The sequence below is a fragment of the Pseudorasbora parva genome, chromosome 17, assembly GCF_024679245.1.
Source record: "Pseudorasbora parva isolate DD20220531a chromosome 17, ASM2467924v1, whole genome shotgun sequence".
In the NCBI taxonomy this organism is placed as follows: Eukaryota; Metazoa; Chordata; class Actinopteri; order Cypriniformes; family Gobionidae; genus Pseudorasbora; species Pseudorasbora parva.
Window position 1 is genome coordinate 6,633,127 of NC_090188.1, and position 20,000 is coordinate 6,653,126.

At 36.8% G+C, this 20,000-nt stretch overlaps 1 protein-coding gene across 2 annotated transcripts in view; it reads left to right on the forward strand.

The window, feature by feature from the left end:
* The window catches only part of runx3 (RUNX family transcription factor 3), a 73,973-nt gene that overhangs the window by 1,541 nt on the left and 52,432 nt on the right, over positions 1-20,000 (forward strand). The window contains exon 2 of one of the 2 annotated variants that reach the window (XM_067420640.1): positions 7,536-7,572. The exons of the other annotated variant lie outside the window; for it this stretch is intronic. Within the exon in view, the coding sequence (XP_067276741.1) occupies positions 7,545-7,572 (28 nt within the window). The 5' untranslated portion in view covers positions 7,536-7,544. The remainder of the gene's footprint in view (positions 1-7,535; positions 7,573-20,000) is intronic. 2 annotated transcript variants of the gene reach the window in all.

The window sequence follows — 20,000 nt, forward strand, 5'->3', positions numbered from 1 at the left end:
ATCGATTGTTATACTATATTATCACCCAATATTGGATTCAATCTTTTTGTCAACTTGTTTTCTTTCAATTAGGACACACTTTTTGTGTTTCTTTTTGGACCTGATTGATAGGCCTCATTGGTCTGAGCTCATGCACCTCAGTTTTTGAGTGAAAAAAGCATTATTTGTGGATAGATTTGTCAATATTCAACACAATATGGAAAAAATGTGGGATGTGTTTTTTGTGTGCTTTAATATTTAACCAGGAAGTTTGTTTTGAAATAGGTTTATCTTGTACAAATTGGAAAAGTCACACTTGGGGTGTTCCTGGTCAAAAATGAACAGCCCAAAAACAATAATATCGGCCCACTTTATATTAGGTAGACTTAAGTACTATGTACTTACATCAAAAAATAAGTACAATGTACTTACTGTGTTCAAATTGTATTGCAAAACACCTTTGCTGATATTGAGGTGGATACGGGTGGAGTTAGGGACAGGTGTGGTGGTGTGGGTCAGTTTCAGGGTAGGGTTAGGTGTTAGGGAAGTGCCAACTGTGTAATTGCAAATGTAACTACAGAAATTAATTATAGACATAATTACATGCAGGTATTTAAAAAAAACGTAAGTACAATGTAAAAACATGTACACAATAAGTGCATTGTATCAAATGATTAATTAAAATGTTACTCTACATAGTAGTTAAGGCCACCTAATATAAAGTGGGTCCAAAATATCATCTCATTATGGTTTAATATCTCATTAACAAAACTTGTTTTCGTTCAATTCACTGTTCGCAAAGACCCACCCCATTTAGTTACTGTTGCTATGTCCGACAAGCCACGCTCTCACACCACACATCACTGTGAAAACACATCGCGAGGCAAAGAGGATACTGACAACACATTGCAATAAATACTGTTTTGTGGCTCTTTAATGTGTCGTGACAGGTTGCGGTAGCGCCTCAGTTAAAGCTGCTCGTGAACCGATCATCTCTTCCTTCTAGTTAATTTATAGTATAAAATAAACGTGAATGAACTTCAGAAGGAATGTTGTTTCAGCCGCGGAAAGACGTCAGTACACACCGTTTTTCAAATTCAAGTCCGCGCTCTTGACTGCTTTGTCGGACAAAAATAGCAGATGGCAGATTATGATTGGTTCAGATCACCTGTCAATCAACCTCCCAGCTAAGGGTGAACTAGGACAGGTTTTGTATTTATTTGGGTTGCCAACTTCAGGAAAAGAAAATAAGGGACAATCGTGGTTCTTTTTAGGAAAATAAGGGACAGAATAAGAGACAGTCAAAATATTTGTACTGTACCCCACAGTGTATATCATTTCAGTGTCTGTGGTTAAGTGTGTGTATTAAAAGGTTCTCAGACAAACACATTTGGGTCATTCTGTTTTAAAAATCAAGCAAATTTCAGAAATTTTCCCGGCTCAAATTTTAGATTTTTTAAATTTTGTTTCTGAAGAAAGACAAACAGAAATGAAGAAAAAAGAAAAAAACATTAAATATAAAAGATGTATATTTACCGAGAAATTCAATATTTTGTAGGGGTCAGAATGACACTTTTCACAGGGGTGTGAAAATGACTTTAGAAAGATTGCATCATACTTTTTTTTACACAGAGATTGGCAGCTATATTTGGTAAATCTGTTGACTTTATCCATTGTTATTGCATTATATGCCAACGGTGACATGACATGATTTTTATTTTTATATTTTTATCAAACTTTGCACGCCTGTAACTCATGTTGAAGGTACCTTAAAGCAGCACTAGGTAACTTTTCAACCTTCATAATATATTTTTTAAGACTCTTGTGATGATAAATCGACTTACAATAGGTTGAATGACACGTCCTCCATAGCCTGATGGGGTCTGTATCGTTTTTAATCGTACTTTTAAACTTCGGGTTTCGGGTAGTAACCCGAGAACAAAAAGAACTACAAAATTCGACTGCTTTACGGCATATACGTCACTTCCACCAACACCCACACTTCCTTTAATTCAGACGTGCGAGCCCAACTTTGTTCGTCGGATAATATAGTCATGTCCGAAGCAGCAGAGACAAATAAGAAAGAAAAGGTTTTGTTGGAGGAAAGCAATAAGAGGAAACGAAAAAGTGGTGGGATTAAAGGCAGGAGGAGGATCAACATGTGACCAGCGTTTGCTCGTCGGCGTGAGCTGAAGGAGGCGTGCCCGACCGATGCTGTCCTGCTTGTTACGGTGAGCTACCACTCAAACATTGAACTGAAGTATCATATAGATTCTGTAAAACGGTAACCAATAGACTACTATAATGACGCTGGCTTGTAAACGTGAGCATCGTGATTATTTGGCGTTTGAAAAAAATAAAACCCATGAAATTATATTCATATGACATGCTGAAGCATATGCCACTGACTGTAACGTTACCTGGGATGAAGACATTTCACACGCGACGCCAGAAGAACTCTGAACTCCTCCTGCAGTGTTCAGGGGAACTGTTAGTGCTGCACCAACCCGCGGGACGCTTTTATGAAGTTATTTAGCCCGCACCGCACCACTGTATATATTTTTACAACCCGCCCCGCATCCGCGACCAGTAAATAGACATACGGGGTCCGCGGGTTATGTGACGACCCGCGCATCACTAGTTCAGGGCTATCAGGGTTGTCATGTAAACAAATGCACGCGCGATGGCATCCCCTGTTGTAGGATGACAGATCTTACGACAGTAGTTGAGGACATTATTTTTTCCAAACTGTAGGGGGACCCCGAGAGCAAAAGTAGCCAAGTGCGGCTTTAATATCCTTTTATATTCTAATTCTTAAAACACCATTCTTAAAAACTAATTCTTTCACTAGAAATGTTCTTATAAATAGATATTTTGTTATTTCAACACAATTGAACAATTGAATTGTCTTTAAGTGCCATCAATACTATTTCCCCCCTATTGTGCTTGTAACGGTAGTGTTAAATCTCAATATCCTTCTATATTCTCATTCTTAATAAACTTTTCTTTTGTAACCTTAACTTTAAAGGCCCTATATAGTTCAGTCCCATAGATATATTGTGGTTCCATGCTCAAATTACTGAATATTTATTTTCTACATAAAGGGATATTAAATATAATTAACCTCTATTCTAAATGGTAAACGTAAAGTTTTTTTTTTTTTGTCTTGTTTTTTTGTTTGTCAGGAAGATACATAGATGGCATAAAAGCTGAAAGCATATAACTGAACGTCTTTGAAATTTCAACGAATAAAATTTTGAACTAAAGTTTGTTGCAAGTGCAACTATGTATGAATAAATAAAATGCATTTTTTTCAACCTTCTACCCATGAAAGTGCACTGGAAGGGCCTTTAAAGCCGTGACTTTCCACCCGTGAACTCGCACTAGATCGATGTACTCCCAGTTACGAGCTCTAACGTCACATAGCCCGCGAAACAACAATGGCAGCCCCTATGGATACAGTGTTCATAAAAGTCACACATTAAAAAACAAATTGCTTATTTAAATAAGGTATTGCTCTAACGTTATTTATCTGCAAATTGTATGCATTATAAGCAGCTTTTTTAGCGTCCACTAGTTTTCAGTCCATTGAGTGCAAGAATAAATTAATACCAAATACATTTCCAAATATACAAATAATGTAAAATAAAAGGTTGTTGCCATGGACCGTTTTTTTCTCCTCTGTTTCCCTTAATTAAGCAAGGAGTAAGCACCTTTGGCGATGTAAATGTTTGTAAATGAGCATAAGCCCCGTACGGTCCTCCATGCTTTGTTTATACAAGCTCCCACAATTCCTTGTGCTCAGGCCGTTTGGCGTGACTTTGCCTCAACTCAAAAACCTGCAGCATAACTTACAATAGTAAACGACGACTTCCCTTTTTGATCATGTTTTCCCTCAGGGAGGGTGCATGTTTTCTTGCATGACTGAATGTTGGACTCATGGACAATAATCACGTTGTTTGCATTTGCCCAAACTGATTTGAAATAAAAAATGTGAACAGTGAAAGGGATTTGCCGTTAGCGCGCGAGCGACCGGCCAGCACCGGCAGAGGATTCTGATGGGTCTTAAAGTATAATAATAATAGACGGCTATGATCGTAAATCAAACAGTGATTTGTAACAAAGGAATGATTCATTCTCAATTTAGAGCATATGCCGGAATATACGGGACAAACTGTGTTCTGTATGGGTTTCATACGAAATGCTTCATTGATGGTTACTTACTTTTTTAAGTTAAACCAACAAAAAGCAACAAATGTTGTTTTACAGTGTATGTTGACAATCCAGCATCTTCCATCATTTTGAAGTCAGTGAGCGGAGTTAATGTAAATAGCCTCTGCAAACAAGGTGGGATATATGCACTTAGTGTAAATAGACACTCATAATGGGATATACAAAACCTAAAGTCATAAGCCACTCCTCTCTATGTTTTGCCTATTTCTTTTTTCCCACTGTTTTAAGTGGCTTATTGCTTTTATTAAATGCCTGCAATTGCATGATATAAGATGCCAATGTTTAATAAAAAAAACCCATGTATGCATTTAGCAGACACTTTTATCGAAAGCGATTTGCATTGCATTCAAGGTATATCAGTTCATGCATTCCAGGGGAATGCTATAATCATAATAATTCTTCTAGCAAGTAATATTCATTAGAGTAGGCTGTTTACTGCTGTCAAGCAAAGCAGTTGGCTGGCACATTAATGCAATTGCTTGAAAAGAAGCTCATCCAATCAGAATTATGAGTCAAAACAGTTTTAGATCAAAGAAAAGAAGAACAAATCACCCCTCCCCAAGATTACAAGTGATGCTTTCGGTCTTTTTGATGACACCCAGCCCTGCAGACACAAAATATATACCGCCTGCCTGTGTTGTTTTTCTTCTTCTTTGCAGTCCATTTCACATAGATGACAAAGATCCACCAATATCCCACTCATCCGCTAGGATCAAGTAATTGATCCTCACATGTACGGTTGAGTCTGTGTTAACAAGCATCAGCAGAGCTCTGAGCCGGTTAACATTACCGTAGAGTCTGGGATGGATCTGTGTGTGTTAAATAAAGTAGCTCAGAATTGGACAGAGTGAACACTGATGTCATCCGCCTTTATGTAGTAAACAGTAGCTAAATGCTAGCAGGGGGTTATGTTCACTGTGTTCCTATAAACTCCCAGCATGCTGTTCCACTCTCATTCTTACGGAGCCCCTGAAGGGACATGGTAAAGGAAAAAAAATATTACATGGCGAGTAACATTTGTAAATGCTTTGCGTTCCCTTGGAAAAAACATTTGTGTTCCACTGAGAAACTTTGGATTCGCTTGCAAAGAGCACAAAAGGTTTTGCGAGCAAACGCAAAGTTTGTGAGAATAGTATTCATTCTCATTCTACATGTTCTGTACCGACAGTCATTGAACTTGACTAATCAGAACATTCAGGAAAGATTGTGGTGGTTGCTTTCTTGCAGGATGGATTTTAGTTTCTCTTAAATAAGTGCACACATCCAAAAATAAGGAAGAAAAAGAAACATAGAGACGGAAAACAAAAGTGTTAAAAAGTGTGTTTGCTTTAGTAACAGAGTTGCCAAAATAAGAGACTGGGACGAGAGAGGTACCAGCTCCAAACTGTTTGCAGGATATAAAACACATTGGTTTCTGTTTAAAATCAACATAAAATATAACTTGCAACCCAAATTTATTTCTGTAATCTAATTTATTTTCTTGAGCAGTGCATATCAGAGTCTGGTGATTAAACAGGAGAGTTTTAATGGCAGATTTAAAAGACTAAATGTGTGTTCCAGTTTGTGTACTTATGCACTGTTTTATGCCGTTATGTAGCATAAATTGAGCAACGAGTGTGTTCACAATGAACAGATGGGAATGGACTATCAGACTCCAATGCTGAATGACATAATAACATTAATTTAACAAAATTCATACACTACACGGTTAAGTAGATAGTGTATAGTGTGTCATTCGGTAATAATGGGTATTAAGAAAGATGAACATTTTCATAAACATTTATAGTATGTCTACAATACATACAGTATTAAATCAGAAGTTTTTCTAAATTCCAAAATTAAAAATCAAAATTACATTAGATATTCAGACAATTATTCAGTTAATAAAGCTTATATTTCCCACCCAGTTGAAGTTTTTTCTTGGGTTAGGCATAAATCTAACAAATTATAAACTTATTTGAAATACACTCTGTTATTACATACATCAAATTTTCTTGCTTTAATGATGATTTGATATTTCACTAGAAAACACAAGACTTAAGAAAAAAAAATTGCACTGCGTTGATGTACGATACAGAAAGAGCATCTCGTAAAATGGTTCACATGCAAGAGAAAGAGTAAGTGTGAGAAAGAAAGTGTGTGAGTGTGTGTGTGTGTGTTGCGTGTTAATCTGATGCAGACTCTGTTTGCTTCTGCTACTCACCAGCAACCACAATGAGGTCACACCTGTTGCACTGAAACAGCAGTCTAAAACACACACACACACACACACACAAACTAAATATCTAAATATATATATATAAAAGTATCTCAAGCCTGCATTCTTACATACATGGACATTTACGGACACAACCACATTTACTAGAGTACGGGCCTGCTCACATTAAATAATGCAATGCACAATCTTAAACATTCAATGGAAAATTGATCATAGATCAAGTAAATAATGTTCATTTACGCCATCATTTATATTGTTCACGTAGTTCTAGCAAATTGGAACGCCAGTAATGCATCTCAATGCAGTTTTTTTCTATGTAATCTTATATAGATTTTTCTTATTGTTCATATCTAGAAGCACAACAGGTGAGCTGGACTCGCATGTGATATTTGAGTTTACTTTCCTGCCTTTACTGAGGAATTATTTTATGGTTTAGTTCCATTCACGTTCTTACCAGCATGCACTGGTCTATGAATGATTAAGATCAAAAAAATATTTTTGACTATTTATTTATACGGTTGCTGTTGTTGTTATGTGTTGTCTTGTGGTGCCAAGATAAACTTGTTCCTCTGTTTTGGTCAGTTGACTTTAACCCTTGTTTCATTTGCCAATTTTTGAGGTCTCTGGTGTTTTAAGGAGTCTCATGATTGTGCATATGATTCATTTTCAGAAGTTTGTTGCTCTACACAGCATGCACATTTCTCATTGAAAACATGAAATGGTTATATTTTAAAACAATACGATGTAAAACAAAACGATTAAATGTCAAAAATTATATTAATAATTCAAACAATTTGCACTGATACAACTTCTAATTTGGGGTTACTTAATCTTAACAGTTAATTCATTAATTGATGATAAGTATGGACATTTAACATTTTAAAGGCATTTACTTAGTTAAATAGTTACTTAGCAAATACTTAGTTATAATTCCCCCCAAAAATAAAAATTCTGCCTTCAATCATCTACCCCCATGTTGTCCCAAAACTGCATGACTTTCTACTGTGGAACAATTTTTATTTATTTATTTTCCATTAATGAATGTAAGAGTCTAACAGCATTGGAGCCCAAAGTTTTTCAAAATATCTTCTTTTGTGTTCCACAGAAGACAGAAATGCAAACAGGTTTGGAACAACATGAGGGTGAGTTGATGACTATGAGTTTCCAATTTTGGGTGGGTTAACTATCTTTTTAATGATTGAATTTAGCTCAAAAGCCATGCAAACTATTGGCTTCAGGTCTCCCAACCCGATCACACATAAATGCGTATAAATAGTACGAGTGTGCAATGTCGTGGAATGTATACGCCAAAACTCATTTTGGCGTGCATATGATACGCTGTTTTTCGCGTGCACATGATACGCACTTTATGGCGTATATATGACACGCGCTTGGGTAGATTTAGGGTGGTGGGGTGGGGGGTTCGTATGTATAATACGCCATAAAATGCGTATCATATGCACGCGAAAAACAGCGTGCCATAGACACGCCAAAATGAGTTTTGGCGTATACTTTCCACGACATTGCACACTCGTACTATTTATACGCATTTATGTGAGAATACCCTGGGTCTCCACAAACACCTAATTTTGTACAGTGCAAGCATGCATGTTTACATAAGCCTACATCTGCCTGCATGCACATATAGATGCACATAGTGGAGCCAATCTTGCCCAAGTCTTCCCTTCTGCCGTGACCTTACATAACACCAGCAGAACTCCAGTGCAAAACTCCATCAGTTGGAGCTACAGAAAACATTTATCACATTATGCTCTGAAGCGTTTGTGGCAGAACTTAAGGACACTGAGTGCTTAGATTTACCAATGCAGCATGTAGGACATGCAAAACTTCAGATGACTGCACAGAGTTTATTAATTTCATAAACACATGGTTCGTGCTCCTATAAATTGATACTTCACTGCGCTGGAGCACATTCAAAGGCTTTTGAGTCCTGCACATTACCCTTGCTCCCTGAAAATGTCAGCATCCACGGCAAGAACTGAATTCTGTAACCAGATATTGAGGGTCTGAATATTGGACAGGGAAGAGCGTAATGAAAACTGCATGAGGGTCTCTGCGGAGGGTCTGGCTTCTGTGTCTAATTTAGCTCAAAACAATTCCTATTTATAAAGCACAGGCTCTGTTGTGGGACTGGAGTTGATTAGGGAAATGTCCAGAGTAAGGGGGAGTGTTTTGCAGAGATTTCTTGTCACTGGTCCTGAAGCTAGTGATCAGAGCTTGTGTCAGGGCATCTAGGACGTGATGAGGGAAAGATTTTCTTGTGGAATCACTCTATATATTCTGAGGGGTCATTATTTAGTTTGCAACTAGAGTTTTTAAATTTTCTTTCTATTTCCTGAGAGGGTTTAAGGAGTTGTTATTCTAATTTTGCAGACGTTTTTTTTTTTATCAAAAGTGACTTTGAATGTGCAGGAACTTGTTTGAGGAGGTCTTGAGTTGTTTGCTTTGGCATTTCTTGACAAATTCTATTCAGTCCTCAAATTGTTTCTTTGCTGCTCCTTCTTTTAACGAACCAATTTACTTGGCATTGTACCAAATTACATTTAGTCTCTTGCACGTTATGTGTGCATGAGTGAGTTATACGTTGCTGAAGTTCACGTAATGGTGACCAATGTCGCTAATAACAAGGGATTCTGGATTCTACATTAATGTCCATATATACTCTTAGAAAAAAAGGTTCTTTATTGGCATCTATGGTTCCTTGGACATTAAAGGTTGTTTGGGAAAGCAAAACATTTTCTTATACAGTATGGCATTGCTGCAAAAACATCTTTTTGCAAACTTAAAGGTGCACTATGTAACTTTTCCCTCCGATAGAGGTCTCCTATTCAAAACAAAGGCGTAGTTTGATGACGCCAAGATTGAGCGCATAATCTCGGGACATGTAGTCTTCGCCAGCCGGTGGAAAAGAATCAGGATAGGACTCTGGCAGAAATCATGCTCATGGATGCGATTTAACGTTACTGTAGTATGTAGCAGAGCAGGGTGTTGAGGGACTTTTATTATGCCACAGTCGCCGGTGCATTTCCGCCTTTCCGGTCATGAGTATGAGGTAACGCAGCTTTGTTTATCATATTAGATAGGCAAGGCAAGTTTATTTATATAGCACATTTCAGACACAATGGCAATACATCTACAGCATCCTATCCTTACATCATATAAATGGTGCTACTCATGCAAAGTGTAGGTGCAGGTTATTTGTGTTGAAGAGTTATAATCGAATGAATGAAGATTATTTATAATCGCCTCACAGTTTGTTGGAATGTTTTTAACTGAGCATGTGGCAATGAAGTATTGGATTGTCTCTTCCACTAAGAATGCATGCAATGTAGTCCGAAAGAAAATCTCTTACAAAGCAGCATAATTGCCTTTTGAAAGCCTTTCAACTGTCTACGCATACTTCAACATGCTTAAAAGGATAGTCCACCCAAAATGTTTTAATTGCCCGCATTTACTTACCCTCATGTCATATCAAACCTGCATGATTATCTTTTTCCTGAAGAACATAAGAGGAGATAAGTTTACTTTTTTGTCCATAAAATAAAAAGAAGAAAAAAAGTTTGAGATGTGCACGAGCCCAAGTTATTGCGACAGAATTTTTCGGTGAACAATTTTTTTTGCTTAGCATGATTCTGTTCAACTATTGTCTGCCATGTCTGTAGTAGATAATTCACTATAGTGCCATTGCAGTAAAACTGAGATTGCATACTTAAGTTGAGTTATAAATAACACTTTAACATCTTTTGGAATGCATTGATTATACAAACATATAAAAATAATAATAAAATCAAATACAGTCATACCAAAGTTTATTCAGACACCTTCAACATTTTCTCACATTAACCCAGTTTATTCGCTATAATTTAGAAAATGGAAAGAAAGTGTGACAAGAACTGAGTTGAACTGTCAGAACAAATTAATCTTGATAACCTACCAAGCAATGCTTCATTTAGTTCAGTCTGTGGTGTAAAAGGTCACATTAGAAATTAAAGAAAAACACTTAAGCAAAACATGGTTAGGTCAAAGTGTCTGAATAATTTTGGTCCCAAATTTTTTAGCAATTTTACTGGAAGTCACTTATGAAGAATTTGTGGCTATAATATGTCACTGTTTATTTTGCTATCCTCACTTACATAAATGAACCATAGTGTCCTGCACCCACTATTAAAAATGATATCTGGTGTCTTAATAATTTTTGGTTTGATTGTCTGTGTTAGCTAAAGGTTTTAAGATTTTGCATTCACATACTAGTATGTTACGGGCTTAAAATGCTGCCTACAATAGGGCTTGGAACAGCCAGTGCGTTTCTTTTGTAAACCAGAGTACTAGATATTGAAAAGGCCACTGAGTGTGGATCAAAAGTTTTTCATGTATGTGTGCTCTATTCAGCGGCAGCAGTGTACTGGGTTCACCCAGAGTTAGTGTGTGTTTTCAACGCTTGGGTGTGTGATTGTGTGTGACAGCAGCGAGTGAAGCCGAACCCTTGGTGTATGCTAAACACATTACCACAACACACAGTGAGTTTGAGGAACAAGAAGTGTTCGGTGGTCCTTGCATAACGATCTGTCATGATATGAGGAGGTAGAGGGATGTCAATGTCATTTATAATGTCTAGACAAGCTATTTTTGAGAGACCCTCACTGCAGTGGAACAAACGTCATGAAGTCAGGATGTACACTTCCAGAATATCCACAGCACTGGAAAGCTCAGTGGAAATGCTCATAAAATAGTTTCTGTTTGATTCTCTGAGCATGTTAAAATAAATGCATCTAACATCTCTATAGCTCACATGTTCCAGTGAGTAATGGACCATTAGGACAAACTGCAGTCCCACAATTTGTTTCATGCTTATGAAACTTTTCTATCCACCACTATTTTTTATTGCAGTACTGTTCCTTGTTGCTCTTTATGATTAATTACATATGTTTGTGATATTTTTTTTTCATTTTCATTTTCATTGAAATGTACTGCCGCTTAAAAATGTAGGGTCTAAATATATATATATTTTTTAATTACATTTTGTGAAAGTCTTATTATAATATTTCTTATTATTATCAAAGTTAAAAACAGTTGTGCTATTTCATATTTTTTTGAAAATTAATAAAAAGAAAGTTCAAAAGGACAGCATTTATTTGTAATAGAAACCATTTTAAAAACACTTTACTGTTACTTTTGATAGGTGTCTTTGACTCCTTACTGAATAAATTATTAATTTCTTTAAAACAAATCTTACTGACCCCAAATTTTTGACCAGTACACGATGTGCACTTGTATTATATGTAAGTAATTTATATATGTAATTTATTTTTATAAGTAATTATATATATGTATAGTAATTTATACTTGTTTGGCAGTGGTGTGACATACAATGCTGATGTTTATGTTATGTTTTAAATTTACAACACAGTGCAGGGAAAGGAACTGAAAGATTTACACCCTACTTTCATGTAGCGAACAAAACATTACAAATGAAAACTCATATATCCTGAGCTTCTTCTTTGCTTTCTCAAGATTTTCTCTCAACCAACTTCAAGAGGTAGGATTATCTGTAGCCAGACACTTGTTGGCTGCTTCTTCACTATTTGGTCCAATCACTATTCACATATATATATATATATATATATATATATATATATATATATATATATATATATATATATATATATATATATATATATATATATATATATTCAGAATACATCTGCATTTTTTTCTTCTGGAGAGTCTGTGGCGGTGCTTGTAATAGCTGCGGCCTGCAGGCTTGCTCCAAACGGCATTTCGTTGCAGTGTACTTCTATCAAATCTATCCTATCCTAGATGACATATCAAAAGTTTAAACAGAGAAAAATGTATCATTTTAAGTGAAAATAAGTTGATTTTAAATTTCCTGGCATCAACACATCTCAAAGTTGGGACAAGGCCATGTTTACCACTGTGTGGCATCCCCTCTTCTTTTTATAACAATCTGCAAACGTCAGGGGACTGAGAAGACAAGTTGCTCAAGTTTAGGAATAGGAATGTTGTACCATTCTTGTCCAATACAGGCTTCTAGTTGCTCAACTGTCTTAGGTCTTCTTTGTCGCATCTTCCTTTTTATGATATGCCAAATGTTTTCTATGGGTGAAAGATCTGGACTGCAGGCTGGCCATTTCAGTACCCGGGTCTTTCTTCTACACAGCCATTATGTTGTAATTGACGCAGTGTGTGGTCTGGCATTGTCATGTTGGAAAATGCTAGGTCTTCCCTGAAAGAGACTTCATGTGTAAGATGTGTAAGCTGCCCATGTCACACGCACTCATGCAACCTCATACCATCAGAGATGCAGGCTAATGAACTGAGTGCTAATAACAAGTAACTTGCGTTGTCCTTGCTTGACAATTCAAAATGTCTCACTTTCAACATTTGAAATGTTATCTATATTCTATTGTGAATAAAATATAAGTTTATGAGATTTGTAAATGATTGCATTCCTTTTTTATTCACAAGTTGTACAGTCACAACTTTTTTGCAACTATCTGGCTTTCTTTGCAACTCTAATATAATATATATACACTCACCTAAACAATTAGGAATTTCCAAACACTCACCTAAACAATTATTAGGAACCTGATCTATTTCTCATTAATGTAATTATCTAATCAACCAATCACATGGCAGTTGCTTCAATGCATTTAGGGGGTGTGGTCCTGGTCAAGACAATCTCCTGAACTCCAAACTTAATGTCAGAATGGGAAAGAAAGGTAATTTAAGCAATTTTGAGCGTGGCATGGTTGTTGGTGCCAGACTGGCCGGTCTGAGCATTTCACAATCTGATCAGTTACTGGGATTTTTGCGCACAACCATTTCTAGGGTTTACAAAGAATGGTGTGAAAAGGGAAAAACATCCAGTATGCGGCAGTCCTGTGGGTGAAAATGCCTTGTTGATGCTCGAGGTCAGAGGAGAATGGGTCGACTGATTCAAGCTGATAGAAGAGCAACTTTGACTGAAATAACCACTCGTTACAACCGAGGTATGCAGCAAAGCATTTGTGAAGCCACAACACGCACAACCTTGAGGCGGATAGGCTACAACAGCAGGAGACCCCACCGGGTACCACTCATCTCCACTAAAAATAGGAAAAAGAGGCTACAATTTGCACAAGCTCACCAAAATTCGACAGTTGAAGACTGGAAAAATGTTGCCTGGTCTGATGAGTCTCGATTTCTGTTAAGACATTCAGATGATAGAGCCAAAATTTCGCGTAAACAGAATGAGAACATGGATCCATCATGCCTTGTTACCACTGTGCAGGCTGGTGGTGGTGGTATAATGGCATGGGGGATGTTTTCTTGGCACACTTTAGCCCCCTTAGTGCCAATTCGGCATTGTTTAAATGCCACGGCCTATCTGAGCATTGTTTCTGACCATGTCCATCCCTTTATGACCACCATGTACCCATCCTCTGATGGCTACTTCCAGCAGCATAATGCACCATGTCACAAAGCTCGAATCCTTTTAAATTGGTTTCTTGAACATGACAATGAGTTCACTGTACTAAAATGGCCACCACAGTCACCAGATCTCAACCCAATAGAGCATATTTGGGATGCGGTGGAATGGGAGCTTTGTCCCCTGGATGTGCATCCAACAAATCTCCATCCACTGCAAGATGCTATCCTATCAATATGGGCCAACATTTCTAAAGAATGCTTTCAGCACCTTGTTGAATCAATGTCATGTAGAATTAAGGCAGTTCTGAAGGCAAAAGGAGGTCAAACACAGTATTAATATGGTTCCTAATAATCCTTTAGGTATGTGTATACAAGTTGGCAACGTGGGGGAGAGGACGCTGGCGTTGTGTGTTCACCGCTTCTCCACCAACAAATCATGTTAACTAGTCTGTTAGATTTAGATTTTATTTTATTTTATTATAACTGTGACTAGTCTAACAGTCAGAGCTACAATTGGGATTGTTGCTGATTGCTGGCAGTCACTGAGAGGACGTTGTTCGCCGTTTTTCACCGCTTCTCTGCTGTTTTTGTATTGCTATGTTTTTGTATTTGTGTTGAATTGTTGCGGTTGCTTCTGGTTTGAGGGACATTTGGTGTTGCTCGCTGTGGCTGCTCTCTCTTCTGGGTGTCGGCTGCTCACTGCTGGTCTCCCTTGGGCTTGAACTGCATGGTGGCTGAGGTTGCCGGTCGATTGGCAGTGTGTGCACCGGGCTAGCATCATCAGTGTCCGGCATGATGTTGGGATGTTCCGCTTCTCGGCTGTGCCGCTGTTCCGTCTTGCATTGCAGCTGTGGAACGGCTTGTACTTCTGTGCCGACCCGGAAAAATACACTCAGAAACTCGGTGTGTCCACAGAAGTGCCCAGAAGACTTTGTTTGCCTCCTGCATGGTGCTGCAGCGATCCCCATCATCTGGTCTTCAGCTGTTATGCCTCGACGACGTCATCAGTACACTGCCGAATTGGGAATAATATAGTAATAGATCCTCTAACGCCGGGTGGTTATGTGTTGGTTGATTGTTTGTATTATTCTATATTTTTACTTGTTATTAATTTTTTGTTATTTTTTCCCTTTTCCATTGTTGCACTTTAAGATATAATATATATATATATATATATATATATATATATATATATATATATATATATATATATATATATATATATATATATATATATATATATATATATATATTAGGGTTGCAAAGAAAGCCATAAGTAGAAAATATACCTATATTTTTCTACACATAAAATTTTAGGCATGTAAGCAGAAGCCTTTGAATTAAAAGGTTTTTAAAGATCATGAAAAACATAAGTTCAGACAATTGTGTCCAAACTTTTGACTGGTATCCAATAGTGTAAGTTTATGGAAAATTGACTGTTTAATAAAAAATAGGATAAGTGTTTGCCATTCCTATTGGTGCCACTAGTGGCACATGCCACATGTTGGCTTTAAATGCAAGAAAGATGTGACAATATCCCAATTCAAGATGTAAGAAAGAAGACCAATTGTTAGACTTTTCAAACTTTCAAAATAGATAGCACAAATACGACTGCTAAAATGGAGTCAGAATGAATTGCAGAAGTTTATTATTTAGTGTTAGAGGTTTAGAACAAGAATATTTGAGGAATATCAATACAGTCCTTCTTTAATGTGTTTACAGATTGGACTATTATAGTAATTTTGACTGTAATAAGAACATGCAATATAAAATCTGAAGTTAAGTTGTGCAGAGCCACAGACCACAATCATTTTATCAGATGGACCAAGGAAAATCTGGTCAGTCTGATTTTGTGTGCCTTCCGCATTTCCATTGTGTCATTCAAATGTAATTCTGAACTTGTTCTATAGTTGAATATGCAACTTACTGATGTGTTTCAGTCAGTCCGAGATCTTGCAGTTGTTTCTTTGCTTTTGTCAACTAATCATGCATTTTCACCACATAGCTCAACACCTGTTCTTTAATGCTGATAAGCTTGTTTTCCATCAGTATCACTTTCAGACCTCACCCAACACCTGAATAAAAGTGCAGAGAAACAAACAAGCATTCGCCATTTCAAGCAAACACACAGATCCTCCCAAACACACCCTATAACTGTTATTGCTACGGCTCCACCAAGATGCAAAACCACTAAGAACATTAGTGCCGCATTTTTAGCTCCAGTTCACACTGTGTTTTCACAGCGTAACTTGAACATTTCCACATTAGGACTTTAACCCTTAGCGATCCACTGTTAGAAAATGGCAATGCTTTTTAAAAGCAATTCAGTCATGTCAACTTTCACCAATTATAGGTTAGTATGACTTAATGAAATATTGCTACAAGTAATACCATAGTCTCTGAGGGTTTCGAAACTAAAGTTTGGTCAAGAATAAATAGAATACATGGAAAATTGAAATTCGCAATGATTTCATTGCCTCGTTAAAAATGTGCCCTGAAGCATCTGCGCACAATCGTTTTATTTGTAGTTAAAACCTCAGACCGATGCGTCATCATTGTCTCAATTATCCGTCTGAAAGCGTGCAAGACTGATACGCGACGGAGACTCTTCTACCATGAGAACTCTCACACACAGACAAAAAATCCTTAATCGTCTTCAAAACCTCTCCCTTCCTCTCTCCCTTATTTGCCAGAGTGCAATAAAACAAGTTAATTATGGCGCTGAAAATATGAGGATAATGATAGGATATAAGATGATGGTCGCCCTGAGGTTATGAGTTCTTGATTCTCTCTGTTGCCTTTTTGTTTTTTTGCTTGCTAAATCTTCAAGGCGCCCTTCCCAGAAAAAGCTGAAGTTGTTTACAAGTGGTTTATTGACTTGTGTTGGATGATGGGAGATTTTCAGGTTGGTGTTTGTGAAAGGATACAGCTCAGAGGTCTTTAAGTGAGTAATTATTTGAGATGATTATTTCAATGCATCTGTGGTTCACTCCAGTTAGAAGGCCATATAGAAGAGTCTTAAAAAATGAAGAAGGAATAGTCACATCTCCACAGCCTAAAGATTTTTTGTCCATGAATCTTCTTACAAAGTGGATATCAAACAAGAAAAATGTAGGGTGCCACTTTATTTTATCTAAAAGGTATTGATTGGATTGTAAAAAGTGTCTCTATATATGCAGGTGGTTTGAGGGAAGAGGTTAAAAATGAAGAGGGATTGTTGACATCAACGCCAAAGAAAAGATGTTTGAAATTGGTAAAGAAAATTACTATAAATTACAATCTTTTAAATAACATGCATGGATGAATCATCCATAATAAGACCAGTAACGTACATTATGGAAATAAATAGGCTCCATTTTGATTCCACTGATGTTGGACTTTGAAGTCACAAGCTAAATAGACACAAGCACAAACATCCAATTTTATGAAGTGTGCATTTTAGATGGGAAGCCCTTAAACTACAGTAATCTAGTATCATAAACTATAGGGAACTTGAGAAGGTGGCCTTTTCATTCATCTGATGAGTTAGTAATTTTAGTTTCATGAGTGAACTAGTTTTAATTTGAGAATGACTGGCATAATTTATTAGTTGCGCACGTGCTTGACCTGAGGTAACACAACAAGTGTGTTTGTGTGTTTATGGAGCTGCAACAGTTCCTTTTTTGAGGAAAAGCCCCAGACAAACAGACAGGGATTCCCCCTTTCTTTCTCGCGCGCGCTCTCTCTCACACACACAGACACACACGCTTTCTCTCTTCCCATTCATCTGTCCTTCCATGTCTGGACTTTGGTCAGGCTGTCTGAATCACTCTCACGGCATTCCCATGCAGACACACATACAAGTTGCAAAATCTCTCACACTTTCTTTCATTCTTGCAGACAGATGACAGACATTATGCTGCTGACTCGTTATGTCACAGTGATGACTTGGTGATTTCGTTCCATCTAGAAAAATTCATGACAAATTTTCACACTGTCACTTCCTGTTGGACATTCCAGGCTTCGTTTAACTGTCGTCTCTTTGAAAGTGCAAAAACCAAATGCAGGAAGTGAATTTAGAGTCAACATTTAGGAACAATCCCCCTAATGCAGGTTTTAACCGCTTTTTTCCACATGAACTAGGGATGTCACGAATCACGATACCAAAAACATAGTAGTTATTACAGATACCTCCAAAAGTACACGATACTCGACACAATAAGCAGAAACATTTTTTATAAAAATTATACTTAAACATTAACTTTTTATAGATATTTTTAAAAAGAAATTATCTCAACAAAATGTTTGCTCACTTAATGTGTTTTTATAAGGTAATTTGTTGGAATAGTCAGTAATAAAACAGAATGAATAAAAACATTAGAAGTAGTATCATGAATAAATATAAAACAATAAAGATACAAATTAAACTATGCTTTATATTTTTTCAGGTAAGTCTAACAGTAGTATTCAAGTAAAAATACCACAGAAATGGAATCATCAAATATAAAATAACTCTGTGAGATATTTTATAAAAGTATATTATATAATCACACTAATGATAATTATCTTTATAAATAAATACAATAAATATAATTTAATTTGATAAATGCACTTAGTTATTCAGCTGTTTTTTATATTTTCATATTGGCTTAATGCATGAAATAATCCATATTTGTTTCACATTTGATATTTTCTTCTTTAGTATACGGTTACTTTAATTTGAACTTTTCATCATTTATTATATTTCATTTTCCGATGAAGTCACAGGCCAGCTGGCAAGTCATTTTTCAAGGAATATATCATTTATTAGTTGGTACTTGAAAAGGTCAGCACATGTAATGTTTTAAAGTTTTATTATTTTTACATTTATTTCTTAGGAAAAACATGTTCGCAAGCAAAAATAAGCTCAGCCGTGTGAAAACACTTATCTCTCATTTATCAGCCACTGATAGGAAGTCAAACTTGTTGAGCCCAAAGCCCATTATGAGTGATTTAGAAACATTATAAACATGTAGCAAGTCTGTCAACAAGCTCATTGTAACTCAATGGTAAAAACTTTACTTGCGCTCGGATTGACTAGCTCAAATAACAGTACAGAACATCACCTTCCAGCACTGACTGAGTTTACAAACACACCAGGGGCCTGTACCATGATGATAGTTTAACAAACTCAGGGTTACAGGATTAGTTTTGAGTTGACAAAACCAAACCAATCTATTCAGGCCTTGTTGGTACCATGATGCTGATCATCAGCTTTCTCTGTCAACTCCGGCTTTCATCCTGAGTTCAGCACTTTAGCTGTGACATCAGCAGTGAACAGCCAATCACATGCTCTGGATCACAGGAACTGAGATTCACTTCTCGCGAGAGAAGCTGTGAGATTCATTTCTCTCTTCTGCAGAATATTACATGATCAAAATTATTATTAGTATTATTATAAATAAGCATTGTTAAAAGCCAAACATTTTAGTCTTTAAAACCCATTTGCTGTGTGACCTTTATTTTGGAGTAGAAACAGGGGGAGTGACTTTATTGCATCATAGATGAGTTACTTTACGCACAGCTGATTGGTCCAATTTCAGTTTGAGATCTCTAATCCAGAACATAACCTGTCCTAGAGCAGGTTAGCCGTCAGGCGTAAGTTACTATGGAGATGAACAGCCAAACCACTTTAATGGTACCTAAAACCCAGGATTGGAATAAACTAAGCTACAACATATCTGGCTAGCCAGCTAAACCAGCTTCATGGTACAGGCCCCAGGAGCGGGCTTGTTGACACCATTACGGAAAGTTGTTTTGAGTAGGACAATACTGGTATAGACAGAAATTTAGTTATAGGCCTGATTTGAGAAGTTTGCAGCACAAACGTAATTTAAATTAAGTTTTTATGCATTTAGTAGATGCTTTTATCCAAAGCGACTAGGTCTACATTTTAGCAATAAATTAATTCCCTGTGAATGGACCCATCAAACCCTTGGCATATTATGTTGTGCGTTGCGGTCAGAAAATCAGCATCAACATAATGCGTGTTCACAACGTGCGTTCATGCACATGCTCTGACAAGTGCGCTGTTTTGATGAATTCCTCTGTTTTATGTTGACCTACTTTTTAAATTCCCTCATTCCTTTCATATACAGCA